Source organism: Camelus bactrianus, chromosome X (assembly GCF_048773025.1).
Source record: "Camelus bactrianus isolate YW-2024 breed Bactrian camel chromosome X, ASM4877302v1, whole genome shotgun sequence".
Taxonomy (NCBI): domain Eukaryota; kingdom Metazoa; phylum Chordata; class Mammalia; order Artiodactyla; family Camelidae; genus Camelus; species Camelus bactrianus.
In genome coordinates this window covers 84,084,425-84,104,511 of record NC_133575.1, presented here as the reverse complement: position 1 = coordinate 84,104,511, position 20,087 = coordinate 84,084,425, and the positions used below count along the sequence as shown (strand labels likewise).

The window sequence follows — 20,087 nt, the reverse complement described above, 5'->3', positions numbered from 1 at the left end:
ACTGAATTCAGTCACCTACACCTCTTTTTGGTCTTCCCTCTAAGAGAAAAATTCTTGGGTGCCAAGCAGTAGTTAAAAGCAGGAGTTCCCACTAAACTAGGGTTAAGTTTGACAAAACTGATGTCATCCAGTAGGCTTACTAACTCCTGTTACAGATAAGACTGTTGAGTCTTTGGGGCTTGGGTAGTTTCAATACACAACAAGTTCAGAGAAATTAGAAGCAATTTCGAGTAAGCAATGAAATATCCCCATGTTGGTCCTTAAGTAGTTTTCTTCCCAATTCCTGCCACCCCTCCATCCCCCGACTTTCGCATTCTCTTTGTTCTGCCTAGTGATGACTTTCAAAACTTGTTTTCTGGGACACTGAGATTCACAATGCTTTCTGAATAAATGAAAACTGCTGTACAGAGATCTGTGAAGGTAGAATTTTAAGCGTCACTAATTAGAGTGGAAAGAGTGCATGGTACTGATGGGGTCTTCTGGGGTTTTTTTCATCATGAAACAGCAGTATTCAATTATTTATTAGAAATATACATGGCCTTTGAAAAATCAGTATTAAATTCCTCTTCATAAAGTATCTGATTCAAACAAGTCAACTGTAAAAGCACATTTTTTATTTAAAATTTAAATTTGGAACAACCACTAGATGAATGATATTAAGGCATTATTTTAATCACTGTGATTGTGCAATAAAATATCTTTTTATTTCTGAGGTGCAAACTGAAGAATTTAGGAGTGAAATAATATAATATCTTAGATTTGCTTTAAAATACCCCAGCAAAAAGGGGAAATAAATCAAACAAGTATAGCAAAATGTTGATGGCTGTTGAAGCTAGGGGAGGGGCACATGGGGTTTTATCATATTGTCTAGTTTTAAATATGCTTAGAAAATTTCATAATAAAAATGTTTGAAATGGTAATAGTGATGTATGCTCACTGCAGTCACTAAAACAATGCTAAAATGTGTAAAGAAAACATTTTAGTTTTCCTACCCTCTCTCCAGTCAAAATCTTCTATGGCCCAGCTTATTTTTTGTCTACCGAATCCATTTCTGTCAAAGTCCTATATCTCCACTCTCAGGACTAGCCCAGTTTTCTCCCATGCCCCATTTATCTTCCTTTTTTTTGTCACATTGTTTGAAGCTCCTCAGTGAGGTGAATGTGACAACAGGAAAAGATCCAGGTGCAAGAACTAAACCACATTACTGTTTAAAGGCAGCCCACAGGAAATTGGCTGCTAGTGGATGCATCCTTCCTTAGAAAAAGCATTTGGAATCTGGTGCTGGAGATATGAGATTTGAACTCTAAGAGATCATAGACCTGAATTCCTACAGTGTATTAGAACAAAGTAACTAAATATGTTAGCTCATTATTCAAATAAGGCCAACCCAGCCCTTTAGTTTCTGGATGAGATTAAGAAGAATGATTTATCCAGATTTAGAGAATGGAAGTAATTTCTGAATAATAACTTAAGCCTTTAAATGATTTGGAAACACATTTGTGTGTACACATATACACTTACATGTTTTAAATTCCAAAACTATCTCAATCAACCAACAAAAGATTACAGAAATATCAGTTGTAAACAATAAACCATCATGAGTTTATAATCTTACTATTTTTACAGTAAGATGAGTAAGTATAGACATAAATCAAAGTGTGAATTTTGGCTTTCTGGGAAAGAAGTACTGCATATTTCCAGACTAGAATAGCAAGTAGGGGTAGGGGAGAAGTGGGGAAGTGAATCAGTGTTTATTTAACTCTTACTGTGTTCCAGGTTCTGTGCTAAGACTTTTATCTCTCTTTTCTCATTTAATTTTTAGAGCAACTTGTGAGATAGGTAAGAGTGCTTCCATTTTACTCACCAGAAAGATGGGCTCAGAGATGTTGAGGAACTTGTCTGAGGTCACTCAGCTTATAAGTGTTAAAGCTGAAATTCAGACTCAGGCCTGCTTGACTTCAAATCCAGAGCTTTCTCCACTCTACTTGGTTACCTCCTGAGAGAAAAAAAAATGCTAAGAAGAAATGGCAACTTAGCACATGAAAATTCTCAAAAAGAAAAAAAAAGGAGGGTGCTTTTTCTCCCCCCAAAATAGTTATAGCTACAAAGAGAGTGATCAAAGGGGAGGATTACTTTGATGATTAGAATGAAACATGGGGAATCTGAACGAGCCCTGGCTTTGAAATTAGAAAACCTAATTTGGGTTGCAACGCCATCACTTCCTAGTTTATGTGATTTTGATAACTCACTTTACCTCTCTGGATCTCAGTTTCCTTATCCATAAAATGCAGACAGTAATGCCTGCCCTGACAATCTCATAAAGTTGTTGTGAAGATCAAATATAGAGATCAAATATATCTAAAAGCACTCTCTAGTCTAAACCATAACAACAACACAGCTATAATAACTACACAACTGTAATTAATGATTTCTTTGGTTATAGTAACATCCTATTAAGATGATCAGCTCTTTGGAATTTCCCAGCAAGTTGAGATTCCTTCTCCTTTGCTTTATATCTTCTCTAGGAGCTACTGGACTTCCCAAAGTGACAAACTGAGCCCTGAGCCCTAGGCAAAAAGTAAAGACCCAAAGTAAATCACATTCTGTGCCCCCTTATACCCTATTTATATATAGGTTAATCAGGTTAAGACAAACATCAAAGGCAGACCTGTAAGGGAAAAGAAGCTCCAAAACGCAGCCTTTTGTCTGAGCAAATGTAGGGGTAGGGGACACAGACCTCCTGCTTTGTCCCAGTGAAGGTGGAGAGAGATTATAATTTACAGGCATTATATACACACAGACATATACACGAACACACACATATGTGTGGCCTTTCACCGTAAAGCAGTGCCCATCAGGATAGTGTCCCTGGATGAGCCGGTGTAACCTAGGGCCATTGCTGATTCTAGAAGTACTTGCATAATGCCACGCTGTCTGTTCATATTTTTGACAACTGCCTCTCATTTTTCCTCATCAATACCACAGGCAGGCTAACTGGTGAATCCCTGCTCTCAGGGATTATATGTGGGAAGGTGCATATTCATCAATGCATTAATAAGTATTTTAATGAGCCTCCAAGGTATAGCGCTCTACTCTGCTTGGAGCTTGGAGTACAGGACAGATGGGGTCCTCTCCCTCAGGGAGTACCGCAGAGGAAACTGAAACAGAATGTAATTATGGTGTTATATTTTTATAAGTGAGGGAATATGTTAGCTTTCTTTCTTACACACCTATTTCTTCGAGACTCAACCTAATATTTTTTAGACTCTGAGCCTGGGAGATTGTGTTAATTGTGGAGGAGGCCAGAGCAGAAAAACAGAATAACAAGCTTGAGCCAGCCACATTCCTTCCTAGCCAAAGATGTGAAATATAATCGATGTTTTGTCAGAAATCAGCACTTGATCTCCCTTCTGGCATCAGCCTTCCGCTCTGAATGGAGGGAGAAGGTGATGGTCTGGCTCCTGGTAGAGAGGCCGTCTTATCTTCAGAGGTCTGGCAAGCCCTGTCAAGCAGTGTGGAAGTAACTACATTTGGGAATGCGGTCTAGATTCTTAGGTGTGGGAAGAAGAATAAGAAAAGGGACATGGTAATCTCAAGGAAAACTAAATCGTGACCCAGTATGTTCTAGAAGGCAAAACAGATGCAGAAACTGAATAAAAATAAACCAGATGATAAAACAGTGCTCACTTGTTTGTTCCGCAGAAAACCCCAGAAGATGTAGTGGTTTTAGCAATAGTCACAGCCATTATCATCATCATCAGAGCAGTAGTAGTAAAAACAAAAGAAAACACAACTATTTGACTACCTATTATATATCAGAAAATGTATTATGTGCTTTATTTCTGTTGTTTAATTTAATAAACATGTGCAAAACCCTATGAGGCTAGATACTAGCATTATCCTCATTTACAGAAGAGGAAACAGGCTGCTTGCCCAGGACCAGACAGATTGTTGGTAAGCGACAAAACTAGGAGGCCAACCTAGGGTTGTCTGACTTCAAAGACCATTCTGTTAACTATTTTCAATTTTCAGTTTGGTTTTTGGTTCAGTAAAGATAAACCCCCACCCTAAGACACCCAGGGATCCTTCCCAGAGAGCCACTGCACATGCACGCTTTCTTGCGTGCTATGTGCTCTGTCGCGCTCTCTCTCTCTCTTTCTCTCTTTCTCTCATTTCTCTCTCTCTCTTTTCTCTCCCTCCTCCATCCCCAACTCCATTCCCACCTCGATAGCCCGACAAGGGCTCTCTTCAGGACCCCTTTACCTCCTTGGGCTTTCCCCCATAGAAACTCCTTAGCTCTAGTCTCTGTCTTGGCTCAAGAGGTAGCTGGGATGCCTGAATATATGTTCTCAAGGCATCTTTGTTACCTACTCATGGAGTTGGATGTTTTTCTGGGGGTCTCTTGATGCTTTCATACAGAATACTTCACGTCCTTGTCCTGGGCTCTTTCCTGATTCTTCTCGGTGTTTTTTCCCTACCCCCAACTCCTCCACCCTCCGCAGCTTAGAAGCAATATAGACACTTCTGCTATTTTCACTCTTCCACTTGGGCCCTTGCTCTTTCTAGTGACTGTCTTCCTTTTCTGAATGTGGAACCAGTTTTTTTTTTCCTTTTGTCATCTGAAGTCCCTGTCTCATAAAGAATGACTTCTTTCTCAGAATTTGCCTTCCCTGAACTTAGCTGTCAGAGTGTGAATTTCCTTAGCTCTCCCAGTAGATTCCTTGCTCTGTATCCATAGCACTTACACATTATACAGGAAGTATCAGGATGCTGAAGCCCTCTCCCAGGAACAAAGGTCTTGGGGAGGGATGCTTATGTTAGACCTGAGTACAAAGAGGAACTAAATGCTCCCCCAAGTCTAGTCTGAGGCTAAAGAACACATAATCTTTCTTTGGCTTGCCCTGCTCGCCTTTCCTTACATAATTCTGTGGTTGTGAAAGGCAGTGGAAAGGAGGGCTTGGGAAAAGCCCTAGACTCAGAATCAGGAAGCCTAGTTTCTGGTACTGACTGCCACCCACTAGCTGCATGACCTTGGGCAGAGTGGCTGGTGCATCACCTCTACTACACTGCCTGCTTTTCTGTATTGGTATTACCTGATTCCATCTTGTTTCCCTCATTGGACTGTAAGCTTCTTAAAGGCAGTGGCCATGACCATGCCACATTCATTTTGGAAACCGCAGTTCCTAACTGGCCTCTCTGATTCATGTTGTCTGTCACCCTCTAATCCACTTTCCACATTGCCATGGGAATGAGCTTTATAAAATGCAAAGCCCGCATGTCACTCCCCTACCACAAGCCCTTCAGTGGTTCCCCATCGCCGTTAAGATAAAAGTTTATAAGACCCATCGTGATCTGGACCCTCCCTACTTCTAGCATGCACTTTTTACTATTTGTACTTACTTTGTTCATTCATTCCACGAATAATTAAGCATATTTCTGCCTTGGGGCAGGTTTTGGGAACACACTGTGAACATGGCACCTGCCCTCACAGAACTTACATTCCCCCCACCTTTTCTCCTGGCTGACTACTGCTTGTCTCTTAAGACTCAGCTCAGATACCATCTCCTCCAGGAGGCCAACACACATGCTCTGTACCTCTCTCTCCCTCTCCCTAATCTGGTTCAGGTGTTCTTCCCCTGTGTATCTGGAGCACCCTATGCATACTTCCACATAGCACTTCTATGTACCAACTTGTCTCCCAACCAGACTGTTAACTCTAAGAGTGGGCACTGTGTTACCCACTTTTTTATACCCAGCACATGGCTTGGTACATGATACGTATTGAGAAAGGATAATTGAATAAACAGTACCCTCTGCTGGCTAGCTGTTGTAAGTAAAATCTTTTATACTCATAAGGGTGAATAAAGCACAGCCAATTACCCAGGAGAGGTAACTTTTTCTTTTAGCGTTGGGTGAGGAACCATTTCAGAATATGTGGTTTCCGAGCGCCAAGGTGGTTATTCCAGCATCTTTCCAAGTCTTCCATAATGCAGCAAACACTATATAAATGACAGAACAAAATTGCCATTTTGAGTAATTGTGTAGAAAGAAAATATAAGGGAAATTTGTCACATGTAATGAAGAAATGTAACCTAGTATACAATTTCTCACTATACCTTTATTTCAGGGCCAACATACTCACGTTCATTCATTTATTCAACAAATATTTTTTGAATGTCCACATTGTGCTGGCACTATTCCATGTGTTGTGGATAAGTAGTGAACACAATAAAGTCCTTAACTTGAAGAAGCTTACATTCTAGTTGGGGGAGACACAATAAACATATATTTTTAGTAAGAGTTACAAGTGTTATGGAAAAAATTAACTAGGGTGCAAAATGAGGTATGAGATGAGATGCCATTTTAGCAAAGGCCTACGGACGTATTAGTTATAACTTCAGAAAAATGCATAAATGGTGCTTCACCAGACCTGCCTAAAACATTATGGAACTTCTAGAGTTTTCTTTCTTTTTTTCTTTAAAATTTTAAAATAAGTTTAAGCTCATATAGAAGTTGCTAAAATAGAGTTCCAACATACCACTTATCTACTCTTCCTCAGTGTTAACAACTTATATAACTACATAACCGTCATAATTAGTAAATTGTCATTCATACAATATTCTACTAAGCAAACTACAGATTTCATTCAAATTTCACCAGTTTTTACATGTACTCAACTTTCTGGGAAGCAAGGGAGTGTGTGTAGTTTCATGAATTTTATCATATGTATACATTCATTTGTGCTACCTCATTGTAGTCACATCTGCCCCTCTGGCAACCACTGATCTGTTTTTCATCACTGTAATTTTGTCATTTCTAGACTGTCATATAAATGGAATCATACAGTGTGTAACATATGATTTGCTGTGTCACTCATCATAATGGCTCTGAGATATTCAAGTTGTTATGTGTATCAATAGTTTAAAAATGTTTATTGTTTTTTTTTTAACATTTTTATTGATTTATAATCATTTTACAATGTTGTGTCAAATTCCAGTGTAGGGCACAATTTTTCAGTTATACATGAACATATATATATTCATTGTCACATTTTTTTCTCTGTGAGCTACCACAAGATCTTGTATATATTTCCCTGTGCTATACAGTATAATCTTGTTTATCTATTCTACAATTTTGAAATCCCATCTATCCCTTCCCACCCTCCACCTCCTTGGCAACCACAAGTTTGTTCTATGTCTATGAGTCTATTTCTGTTTTGTATTTATGCTTTGTTTTTGTTTTTTAGATTCCACATATGAGCGATCTCATATGGTATTTTTCTTTCTCTTTCTGGCTTGCTTCACTTAGAATGACATTCTCCAGGAGCATCAATGTTGCTGCAAATGGCATTATGTTGTCGGTTTTTATGGCTAAGTAGTATTCCATTGCATAAATATACCACATCTTCTTTATCCAGTCATCTGTTGATGGACATTTAGACTGCTTCCATGTCTTGGCTATTGTAAATAGTGCTGCTGTGAACATTGGGGTGCAGGTGTCATTTTGAAGTAGGGTTCCTTCTGGATGTAAGCCCAGGAGCAGGATTCCTGGGTCATACGGTAAGTCTATTCCTAGTCTTTTGAGGAATCTCCATACTGTTTTCCATAGTGGCTGCACCAAACTGCATTCCCACCGGCAGTGTAGGAGGGTTCCCCTTTCTCCACAGCCTCTCCAGCATTTGTCATTTGTGGATTTTTGAATGATAGCCATTCTGACTGGTGTGAGATGATACCTCATTGTAGTTTTGATTTGCATTTCTCTGATAATTAGTGATATTGAGCATTTTTTCATGTGCTTATTGATCTTTTGTATGTCTTCCTTGGAGAATTGCTTGTTTAGGTCTTTTGCCCATCTTTGGATTGGGTTGTTTGGTTGTTTCTTATTAAGTCAGATGAGCTGCTTATATATTCTGGAGATCAAGCCTTTGTCAGTTTCATCTGCAAAAATGTTCTCCCATTCTGCAAGTTGTCTTAAAAAATGTTTATTGTTGATGTTCCACAATTTGTTTATCCATGCCCCCACTGAAGAGCATTTCAGTTGTTTCCAGTCTGGGGCTAATATAAAGCTGTTAGAAATATTCATGCAAGTATTTCTTTTGTGTGTGTAGATATAAATGTTCTTATTTCTAGGGAGAATACACAAGGATGAGATCTAGAGGGTTTTATATCTTCAGAGGGGATTATAAGCAAGTGCTATGCTTCACAAAATAAGCAGTAGAATGGACAGAACACTGAATGGGGAGTCAAAAGGGCTGGCTCCAGCCTCACCCTATCATTGATCAGTAATGTGATGTTGGGTAAGCCCTCTCCTCTCTATGCCTCATATTTCTATCTGTAAAATAGGGGGCCAGGAATTGATGATTTCTTCAATCTTTTTAAGATCTAACAACTCTGTGGTTCTGAAGAGATAGAAAGGAAGTTTCTGCCTCATTTCATGTAGGATTTCTAGCTATATATATAGAATACCAGGTGCAAACCTAGATTATACCTCCCTCACTTCTTGCATGTTCTAAACAGTTACCTTCTGCGGAAAGAGAATATGGGGGAGAAAGTCACTAACCGTAAGGCTGCCGAGGCTTGGAGGTCTAATCCCTGAGGAGAAAGGACTCTAAAACCAACACAGAATTGCCACAGGACCCAGGCCCATTCCTAAGGCATGATTATGGAGCAAACTGCCCTCTCCCTCTGTTGCCAAAATTTTTGTTAGTTCAACTCAGGGTAAAATAAACATAGAGTATGTGTGTGTGTCAGTATACATGTGTGTGCATTATATGTTTTAAATGTTGCATTTGTGCATTTTTATACTATATTTTTTTTCAAAATCAGGAAGGAGTTACACAAAATGTTTGTAATAGTTAACTCTAAGGAATGTGATTATCTTGAGAGGTAACTCTGAGATGAAAACAAGTATGTTTGTGAGCACATTCTCTCTGTCTCTGTTTCTCTCTGTCTCTGTCACACACACACACACACACACACACACACACACACACACACACACACACACACACACACACACACACACACACACACACACAGGTTAAATCACGGACAAGAGCTGTCCAGACTGCCTGGGTGCAAATCCTGGCTCTGCCATTTACTAGTGATTATGTATGACCTTGGGCAAATTACATAACCTCTGTGTTTCTCACTTTGTCCTGTGAAATGACCATGATAATAGTAGTGCCAACATCATCGGGCAAATGGGAGAAGTAAATGAGTTAAAATATATGACGCAACTAGAACAGCACCTAGCATGTTGTAAGCACCCACAGCCTGACAGGAAACGTTTCTGTCAGTCGATGTCCATGTCTGTCAGGAGGCCTCGCACAGCATGGACCCCTGAGCTCAATGTACTTGGACTCTTACCCTTCTAGACGTGGCCTGGCTGCCGCCTCCAGTCCACACTGCTTTGCCAGCTTCAACACTCCCACCCCCACCTACCTCTACTCTGCCACCCCCTCACCGCTCCTCTGCCAAAAAAAGTAAGCTTAGGCACTGAGGCAGTAGGTTGCTTAACTATGCCTCAGTAATTTTTTTTTTGTCTCCTAAGCTGCAGTTACTCCAGGACAGGGGACTCAACATCCTATTAATAGTTTTACATATTCCCCCAGTTTGTTAAGTGATCACCCTCCCCCCAAATCAAATGAAACAGATTTAAAAAACAGCCCTGCTTCATTTAGTTATTTATATGTAAAACTGGCAGAATCATCTTTGAAATGTTGCAGTGTTTTGCTTTAGAAAACAAAAAAGATGATTGTCCCATCTTCCTCTTCCTTTTATACTTTTGAACCTTCCTGATACAAAAGGCTGTGGTGGTGGTGGTGTGTGTGATGCTGTCCTTTAAAGTGTGACCTGGATGAACACCTTAGCTTAGATGCTGCCACGGTAGGTGCAACATCTGAATCATAAATATTGTGTTTTCTTATTTTTTCCAGCTTTATTGAGCTATAATTGACATGTAACATTGTGTAAGTTGAAAGTATACAGTGTGATGATTTGATGCATTAATATATCACAATAAGATTACCATAAAACAGTTAACACATCCATCACCTCACATAGTTACTTGTGTGTGTGTGTGTGTGTGTGGTGAGAACATTTAAGATCCACTCTCTTAGCAACTTTCAAGTATACAATACAGACTTGTTAAGTATGATCAACGAATCTAAGAAAGCCAAATGTGTAGAGACAGAGAGAACCTTGTGTCTTCTTGACTGCATCATTATAAGAAAGTAATGAATTCTTGCAGCTTGGCAAGGTGACAGAGTTGTCCATAACAACTCCTTAATAATCCGTCAGATGTCCAATTTACCTCTCACTTTTCCTTCTCATCTCCTTGGCACAGAAAGTGCCTGCATGTTAAACGAAGCCCTCAGCCTCTTTTCTCTGACATTTTGGAGCCTGAGGAGGTGGGTCAGTGGTCACCTGAGTGGTCCTGGGCAAGAATGGCAAGTGAGAGATTTGTTGAGCCCTTCCACTTCTTTGAGCACTGTGTCTGCTTTTTCCCTCCACCCTGTTCTCAACTAAAGTATTCATTAATGATGATCAAGGTGTTAATATGGTGTTAAGATCTGACATTTTCTCTGGGTACAAAGACTCCAGATGACAGTGCAGCTCTCCATAGTCTTATCTGCAACTCCCGTTTCTAGACTTCTTTCCCTCCCTTGCATCTGTCAGGCTGATCTGCTTTACCAAATACGTTTCTCTGCTTTCCTGCCTGCGTTTTTGCCTATGCTAGCCACATTATTCTCTCTGCCTAGAATTCTCTCCCCTTAAACTTCATTTCTGCCTGCCCAAGTCTTGTTCATCCTTCAAGACCGGCTCAGCTACATGAAGCCTTCCTTAATCTCCAGTCACTTCCCACAGGCCAAACTATTTTCCCTTTTCTCTGCTCTCCCAGAGTTTTGTTTGTATATCACTTGTTCTGCTATCATTAAATTGTAACTAGCCGAATTCACACTCATCTTCCGCAGTACACTGAAAGTGCCTTGAAGGCAGAAGCTGATTCTTTTTCATCATCTTGGTCCCACTAAGGAACCACATAATGCCTTGTACATGGTGCATAAATGTTTGCTGAAATAAAAACTTCCCCAAATGATTTTTCATGCTGGCATTTTAAAATCTTCTAGGTGGAAGGGGAAGATCTTCTGGGGGTAGAAGCTTTTAGGGAACAAACTAGGCTGGCATTGACTTTTTAGAGTAGAGGCCACTGAGGTGGAGATGCCAGCAACGAGTTCTATTACCCTGTAAATAAATTGCACTTGAGTCTGGGTTGAGGGCTCACCCACCACTTCATACATACTGTTCCACCTGAACACGAAATCTCAGTTCCTTCTGAACCCCCTGTGCAGTGCTCTGTAGGACTGAAGGACGTGACTGAGCTAATGGGGGCTGGTATGAGTGGAGAAGTTTCTCCTGGGGGGTGGCTTGGAGGGAAGGCTGATGACTTTTAAACCCATGAATAAAAGACAGAATGAGTGGTGGGAAAGCTCCCAAGAAACTATCAAGCTCTCGAAAAAAAGGGAAGGGTCAAAAGGTCTAGTCCATTTACAGTTCACTATGGAATAGAAATAATTACCCAAATAACTTTTTCAGTCTCTGAAACCTCAGCCACCTGTGGCTTCTGTGAACCCCCACATATTTATTTCCTTGTAGTGACCAGCAGTAAAATCCTTCAAACAGGGGACATGTGTGCTTGTGTCAAGGAAGGGTAGAAATTGGGGAAAACTAGGTGAGTCTGGGTTTAATCTTTGGGCTGGGAGGTAGGCAAGAACTACAGGGAATACAGTAGTGTGGGCAGTTGGAAAGAAATGTGTGAGTCAAAGTCTTGTTGCCTTTGGGAAGAAAGAAGAGAGAGAACACAGAGCAGAGAAAAAGACCGGAGACTTAACAGGAAAGCCCGTGTTCCCTAGTGCTCAGACGTTGGAAGGCTGGCGCCGAGACTCAGTCTTAAACATCAGAAACTGCCCCTCTTTTACACAAGTAGGTTGCCAAGATTACCCTAATGGTATTTTCAGGGAGGATAGGTTTTTTTTTCCCCCAGACATAAAGCCATTTCGTCAAACCCACTAACCTAAACCATAGAACAAATTTCAACAAAAAGCTGGAGTCTTCCACAAACCACTGACCAACTAACCAACCAACCCACCAAGAATGCTTATCAAGATAACCCCAGTGAGGGTTAATAAGCAAGTAAAATACCTCACTGTATTTTCAAAGACAACTGCAGACAAGGAAAATACCAGGGCTTTCAAGTACCTTGCAAGCAATTTGAGATGTTTTCTTCACATCATGAAGACAGATTTTTCCCCTGGAGTATTTCCTGTTCAGAAAACACTTAAGGACCCTGCTCTTTTGGGCTGCTTCTTGACATGGAAAGATTTTAATGTCACTGCTTTACCTTTAGTTTGGGATTTTGCCTCTTCAGCCAACTTTTTGCTCTACTGGTTGGATCTTGCTGTTTTGTTGTGCCTGATGCAATTCTTCAGACCCCACCCAAGCTCCTCACTTCAATCTACATTTTCTCTACAAAATGCATTTTACTGCAGTATATTTTCTAATATTTGCCATTTCTATCTTGATTTTTCACTTTGCTACATCAATCGGCAAATGTTTCTTAAGTGTTTATTGTGTGTAAGGTCTTGTGCCTGATACATCAGGAGAAATAAAGTGGCATTAAAACCATTCCTCAAGGAGCTCGCTGTCTAATTGAAGATTTTCAAGCAAGGGAATGCTCCTAATATTTGATCTTTCCTTTCAATTCCTGTTACCCCCCTTGCCTAGGATTTTTTCATATCACAGTAGCCTCCTAAGTTGTCCCCACGCATACCATTACCCCCAATCAGATTAGTCCCACTTCATCTTCTTAAAAAAGTTAATTATGGTCATTCTTCCACCGTCTTACCCTCTTTCTCCTACCCAAAAATTTTCAAAAATACCATATTGTCTAAAGAATAAGGTTCAATCTCGTTAGCTTGGCTTAAAATTTCCTTCCTTCTCACCTTTTAAATCTGAATCCTACCCATCTTTCAGGCTCAGTTCAAGTCCCACTTTATTCAGGCATCTTTTCTCCACTTCCCCACTGAAAGTGATCTTTCGCTCTAATTTCCGTAGATAGTAGTCTACATCACTCGTTAGTATTTCATTTATGCTACCTTGACTTTGCTTTATATGTATGTGGCTTTTCCCCACCCAGACTGCAAATTTATTGAGGGCAGGGCCTGAGCATAATGCATTGCACACAAGACATACTTAATACATGGTTGATGTTGAAGATGGTGTTGATTTTTCTTGGTTTCAGGGGGTGGGATGGATTATGAGGGTAGGCAGCAAAGGAAAGATTCTGGACGCAGGGGATGAATTAATGAGGCTTTTACAGTAACAGTTGGAAAGGGTGATAAGTGCTTCAACTTATGGGTTCCTTGACTCCAAGCCTCACTGTGTGACCAGAAGAACTTTAGTGAGATTGAAACAAAAAGGAAGTCAGGACTTTGAGACGGCTGGGAATCTGTGAGGGAGAAGTCAGTAATTGAACCTGAGCAACTGCAATAATGATAGTATCATGAACAAAACAGAGGAAATCAGAGGTGGAAGCCAGATTTTGAGGGAAGATGATGGGTTTGTTTTTAAATATACTGAATTTAGGGTAACGAGTAACCAAGTGGACACGTCTAGCAAGCAGTGAGATACTGCCCCCTCCATTAAATTTCATGCAACAAATATTTACTGAACACCTACCATATGCCAGTCTCCATGCCAGAGACATAGTCAAATAAGATTCAGCCCCTTGCCTCCACAACTCATGTTTGAACGGGGAAGATAAACTAATACATTCCTATAAGGTAGTAAATGATATAATTGAATTATATAAATGTGCTATGGGAATATAAATAGGGAACCTATTATATTCAAGCAAATGAGAAAAAGTTTCAGAAGTGACAATCTTTGAGCAGGGCTTGAAGAGACAAATAGAACTTTGTTCAGTAAACAAATAGTGAAATGACTTTACAAGTGAAAGGAGAGTCTCAAGCAAAGGCATGCCATGGCCTTCTAGGGGAACAGCAGGTAGTCTGAAATGACTAAAGAGAACGAGATGACAAAATAAGGATGGATGGTGCCAAAGAGGTAATGATTGTCAGAAACTGAAGACAGGATTTTATTACACTAGACAGGGTGGGCAGTAGAATGTATGGTTAAAGGTGTGGACTCTAGAATTGGAATCCCTGGATCTAAATCCCATCTCTGCCACTTACTAGGGGTGTGACCTTAAGCAAGTCACTTAGTCTCTCTGTGCTCGGGTTTCCTCATCTGTAAAATGAGGCTAATGGTAAGGTTGTTTTGATGGTTGAGAGAGCTAGTCTATACATGGATTAGGGCAGTGCCTGGAATATAGTCAGTGTTATGTCAAAGTTAGTCCAAGGGCTAAATTATAAGAAATAAGGCACTACACCATTGTGTACTACCATCAGCAGCCTCAGAAAGAAACTATAAATGGGAACTGTCCAAGTCTGCAGATACTCTAAACACGAATCCAGGGAGCATTAAGTGAATCTCTTATTCTCACATGAGTAGGAGATCCCTGAGAGGATGATATTATCTGCCTTGGAAAGGTAGATCCAATTTAGGTAGAGGGTGAGGGGTCTGAGAAAAAAATTAGAATGACCAGGGTGGGACTGTTCATTCAGATAAATGGAAGCTCTCATTGCATTTCCCATGCCCTGGAAGGTGGAAATGAAACAAAATAAAGTTGAAATTCATCAAGCATATTTTATTTCAGTTAAGTAAGAAACAGAAAATTGGCCAGCAGGGACCTTAGAGGATTAGAGAGGAGGCAGCAGGGTCCAGAAAGAGGTATTTTGCTGGGCTTGGAGTATGTAAAGGAGCCCTCTGAAAAAGGCTAGCAGTTGGAAGTGCAGCCCTACCTCACTAGTGAAGCACATCTGACTGCTTGAGATTTGATGCTCTCAGGTAACTCATTGTCTGTTCCTCAGCTTTTTAGATCTCTGCTTAAGTGGCCCTTGAATAGATTCTTGGAATGATCATACTACTGTGTGCTACTGAAACGGAACTGAACCTTGTCCGCCCACCCAGCCAAACCAGGGGTTTCACTTGACACATCTTGGTTTGAATTGTGGTTTTTAACCACTTCCCAGCTAGGCAATCTTGAGCAAGTCACTGAAATTCTCTTAGCCTCCATTTCCCCATCTGTGAAATGGAAATAAAAGTAACTCCTATATTATAAAGTGGTTATGATAATTACATGAAATCATTCATCTATAAAGTACTTGGCACAGTAAGTGCTTAGAAGATGTAAGTTAATTTCCCCTTCCTTTCCCTTTACACTTAGGCAGCCCAAATATCCTCTGCTCTCATTTTAGCCTGTCTAGGGGCATCGCATCGTCTAGTGTCAACAGTGGTAAAGATAGGTAGAAGGACAAATCAGCACATGGAAAGACAACGAAGAATGGTGGCCTTTTTTCACAACCCCCACCCTGACCCTGACTTTGCAGTAAAGATATTTTCAGGTAGCCAGTATCCCCAAATAGAAAAGGCATTCAGATACTGGATAGCCCAAGGTAAGAAATATCTACTAAGACATGATGACAACTATGTGACAATATATTTACACAATTATATATTTAATGTGAAGATAATAGCTGTCATTCATATATTTTAAAATTAGAAGGGAACAAGGAAAACTGAAAACATTTTTGTTAGGATAATAGAAATACATTATTGTAATGTCACCTTAATATCCTTGTGCCTGTGGAGAGGAATCCCCTGTCCCTGATATCCTTAAATCTCCTTACCCTTTCTCCGAAAGAATAGCAAGAGGACAGGGTGCTGGAGTAAAGGGAATCGCACAGTGGGAATAACATGCCCCCATCTCATCTGTCCTTCTGCCCAGCCTTCCATTAACCATCATGATCTACCAGAGGCCGGAGAGCTTCCTATCTGTGGTGCTTCAATGCCCTTGCATCATTAATATCATCATCTCTACCCTTCTTCTAGGAGTGGATCTTATGTGGGAGGTATGGAAGAAGTTATGCATGCTTAGCTGTCAGTCCAAACCTTTGAGAGCCAGCAGCGGACAAAGGCAGAAATCACTGTGTAATACTCTGGACTTTCTTGGCAGGTGAATACTGCTATGCATGAGGCAAAACTTATGGAAGAATGTGATGAATTGATAGAGATCATCCAGCAGAGGAAGCAAATGATTGCTGTCAAAATCAAAGAGACAAAGGTAAAGCACAGCACTTCAGTGAGGCCAAGACAGAGCTGACTTTACAAATGTCAAAGTTTCATCCCAATGATTCCAGTTTGAATGTGGATCATGAAAGCAAGAAGAAATGAGGTTTTAGGGAGGGAGGCAAAGAAGAAGCAATGCTTGGCCTAGTACTATGACTCAAATGAAAATGATGGCAGTTTTGGGGTGTTGGAAATGTTCTGTATCTTCACCTGGTTGGTAGTTTTGTGGGGGTATGTATATGCAAAAACTCATTGAGTTGTACACTTCAGATTTGGGTGCTTTACTGTATTAATGTTATAAGTCAATATAAAAAGAAAAAAATAATGGTAGAAGTGTGGGCCAGAATTATGAAAGGACCAGGAATGCCATTATAAGGGCTTTGGGCTTAATCCGAAAGGCATTAGGAAACCATTCTGGTTTCTTAGGATGGGAGAAGACTGATAGATATGGCAGATATGTGCAGGGTAGATCCAAATGGGATGATACTGAAGTCAGGGAAGCAAGTTATGAGGCTTATGGAATGAATCTTTGTATAAGTTGATGAAAGCCTAAACCAGGGATGTGGCAGCACAAATGGAAGGGAAGGACATAATAGCCATCACTCGCAAGGAAATGATGGGACTCATCAACTGATTAGATATAAAAGATGAAGGAGAGGAGATTTCCAGGCTTTGAGCATGGGAACTGCAGAATCATGGTCAAGAAGGTCAGGTGTGAGCCTTCATGCATCTATGTGGTTTTATGCTTGGTGGTCTGCTGGTCAGTGTAGTGACTATGAGCTCATGCTATGTGTACAGTCTGAGAAATTATGAGAGCCTGGAGTGATAACCATTACTTTGTGCCATGCTGGGTGGTTCCAACTAACACAGGAATTGAAGTTTCCAGGAATACAGATCTATGAACACACAGGTATGCACAAAGATGCTTAGAGAAATATATACATAGAAATATAGATACAAAGAAAAGGGAGACTTTTATTAAACGTGTATGTGACAGTATACTGACAATAAGATGTCAACAATGGTGGTTTCTGGGTGGTAGGGTTTCTTTTTTATACTTTTTATTTTCTAAATTTTCTATAATGACCATGCATGGCTTTTATAATAAAAAAAATGTTATCAATAAAAAGAAGAGGTAGGTAACCCAGAGTATATGACTGAGTGTGTTGCAGGGTAAGTACGTGTGCTGTAGGTGGAAGAAGGGGTTGGCAAAACAGGCACGGGGGGTTGGGTGAGAAGGCGAGTGATTAGGACAGGGACCATGGCATATTAATAGGTCTTATTTTTAGTCACTGCAGCAGATCTCCTTCATGTTGTTTTATCGTTTTTAATTAAACACTGGATATGTTCTTATTTTTCTTTTGCTAATTCCTCTAAGGTTATGAAACTGAGAAAGTTAGCACAGCAGGTTGCAAATTGTCGCCAGTGTCTTGAACGGTCAACAGTCCTCATCAACCAAGCCGAGCACATCCTGAAAGAAAATGACCAGGCACGGTTTCTCCAGTCCGCAAAAAATATTGCCGAGAGGTGAGATCCTTATGTTCTTTGGGCATGCCTACTCTTACGAAAAGGGGCCAACTTAAAATCACTTAATTCTGTTCAGGCATGTACAGGGCAGCTGCCACTTGATGCTTTTCCTAGCTGGCTAGTCACTAAGCCTCAATGTGGTAGATTGTCCTGTGGGTGTCCGGCACCCTTCTCTCTGTCTCTGTGGCCTTCTGGTCCTCATGCACAGCCGACCATGTGCCCTAGCCATGCCAGAGCTCTCCACTGCCCACTCAGGCCTGGAGCCTTCTGTTGGTGTTGGTGGAGGGGCAGAGAAACTTTCAACCACATAGATAGCTGCACTCCCTTCCTAAACCTACATGCAATTTCTGTTGTTTTCATTGAACTATTCCTCACATAAATCCTTTACAGCAATAATTCTTAGGCTTTTACTTAATCAGCCACCCCTTTGAAAATGTGATGAAAATTGTGAATCCGCTTCCTGAGGAGGAAAAATGCGTGTTAGATATATACACATAGAATTTTGCATACAATTTCAGAGGACTTGTGGATCCTTTCAAGCCTGTCTATACATCATTTACTAAGAATCCAAGATCTAAAGTGAAACATTGTTCAGTATAGTCATCAAGGTTTAAGGAGCTACAGGGGCTCATTAGGCCAGCTTTGACTTCTTTATAGTTCCCTTTCATTCACTGAAGACTTTTTGGCTCCAGGTTCACAGTAGTCCTTTCTATTGCTTCTACCATCATTCTGTGCAACGTTAGCCACATCCACATGGTTGACGCATCTAATACACTAGCCATCTTGTCTTCTGGTTCCTTACCATCCCCTCCTCCAGTAACCTTCACCTCTGCTCCACTTCATCCACCCACTTCCATGGCCCACATACTGAACCTCACCATCACTCAAAATTACACTTTAATCATAAAACATCACAATTTCTAACTACAATGTCTATACTTACAGTTGTCAGTTTTTCTACCAATACATCTATTCTTCAACCATGGAGACCTCTAAGTCCTGACACCTACCTACCAGCTACCTACTCTCTTTACTTCTTCCTTTAGCCTGTTTAGGATCTGTCATTTCTCGGTTCAGCTACTTTCTCTTCAATATCCCCAGTTCCTTTTCCCCACTGTCTTTATATCACACCAACCTGATAACATCCCAACCCTGAATCAGCCCAACATTTCCCACATTTTCCATGCCTGTATTTGAGTTACAGAAACTTGCTGGAGGAAATCACATAACCAAAGATATTGGTACTACTGCACCATAAATGTATGGCTTCTAATCTCAGCTGGGCCCTCAGTACAGATCTGAAATTTTTTTGTTATTGCTTTGGTCAGCTTTCTTTTTTTCCTTGTCTCCATAAAGGCTATTTCAGATTTTCTGTAGTCAACTCAAAATTCCAGCCCTGCCACCTTCCTGCTCATGCTCAGCCAATGACTTTACCTCCTATTTTACAGAGAGAGTAGTAGATATAAAATGGTAAATTCCTCAATTTCCCATACCAAACTGCTGGGCATACAGACATCCACATCCGTTACTTCCATCTTCCTTCTGGTTAAATGGAAGAGATGGCCCTTCATTTGTGCTTTGGCCACATACCTTCTTTGTTCCATAGCTTCTGTTTTGACCCCATTCTAGTTGATCTCACATCCACTTTTAAAGTCATTCATGTCTCTCCTGTCTGAAAAATAATACCCACAGCCTTCTTCTACCTCACATTCACTCCAGCTACTGCCATATCTTTCTCCTTCACTTCACGGCAAACTTCTTGAAAGACTTTTCACTTCCCCACCTCTAATTTACTCTTCTTAAACCTTTAAAATTATTTATATTAAGGTAATACATGTACCTAGTTAAATAGTCAAATTTTGCTAATAGTAAAACTGTAAGAAATAGCAATCTCCTCTCATCTCCAGTTTCTGCTCTCCAATAAGAATACTGAACATTTACTTTGTGCTGGGCATTATTCTAAGCCTTTATAAGTATTAACTCATTTAACTCTCAGAAAAACCTTATGTGATAGACACTATTATTATTCCCATTTTGCAAGTGAGAGACTGAGACTCAGAGAGGCTATGTGACTCCCCTAAGACTAACCAACTAGTTTAGGGGCAGAGGGAGGATTCAAATCTAGGGAGTCTAGTGCCATAGTCTACACTTTTACAACAAAGCCAAGCAATTTCAGTTCTATTAGGTGTTTCTATTGACATAACCTTTATGTTTCTAAATGACATCCTTATATTGTTTTTTTTCCATTTTAAATATTAACAATTGAGTTCTGTGAATTTGGTAAAATTTTATCCATTATTTATTCAAATA

At 40.3% G+C, this 20,087-nt stretch overlaps 1 protein-coding gene across 6 annotated transcripts in view; it reads left to right on the top strand.

Annotated features, from left to right (window-relative positions):
• The window catches only part of MID2 (midline 2), an 85,725-nt gene that overhangs the window by 44,443 nt on the left and 21,195 nt on the right, over nt 1-20,087 (top strand). For all 6 annotated transcript variants that reach the window (XM_010946111.3, XM_010946112.3, XM_074358810.1 and 3 more), the window contains exons 4-5: nt 16,138-16,245; nt 17,629-17,777. In XM_010946111.3, the coding sequence (XP_010944413.2) occupies nt 16,138-16,245; nt 17,629-17,777 (257 nt within the window). The remainder of the gene's footprint in view (nt 1-16,137; nt 16,246-17,628; nt 17,778-20,087) is intronic.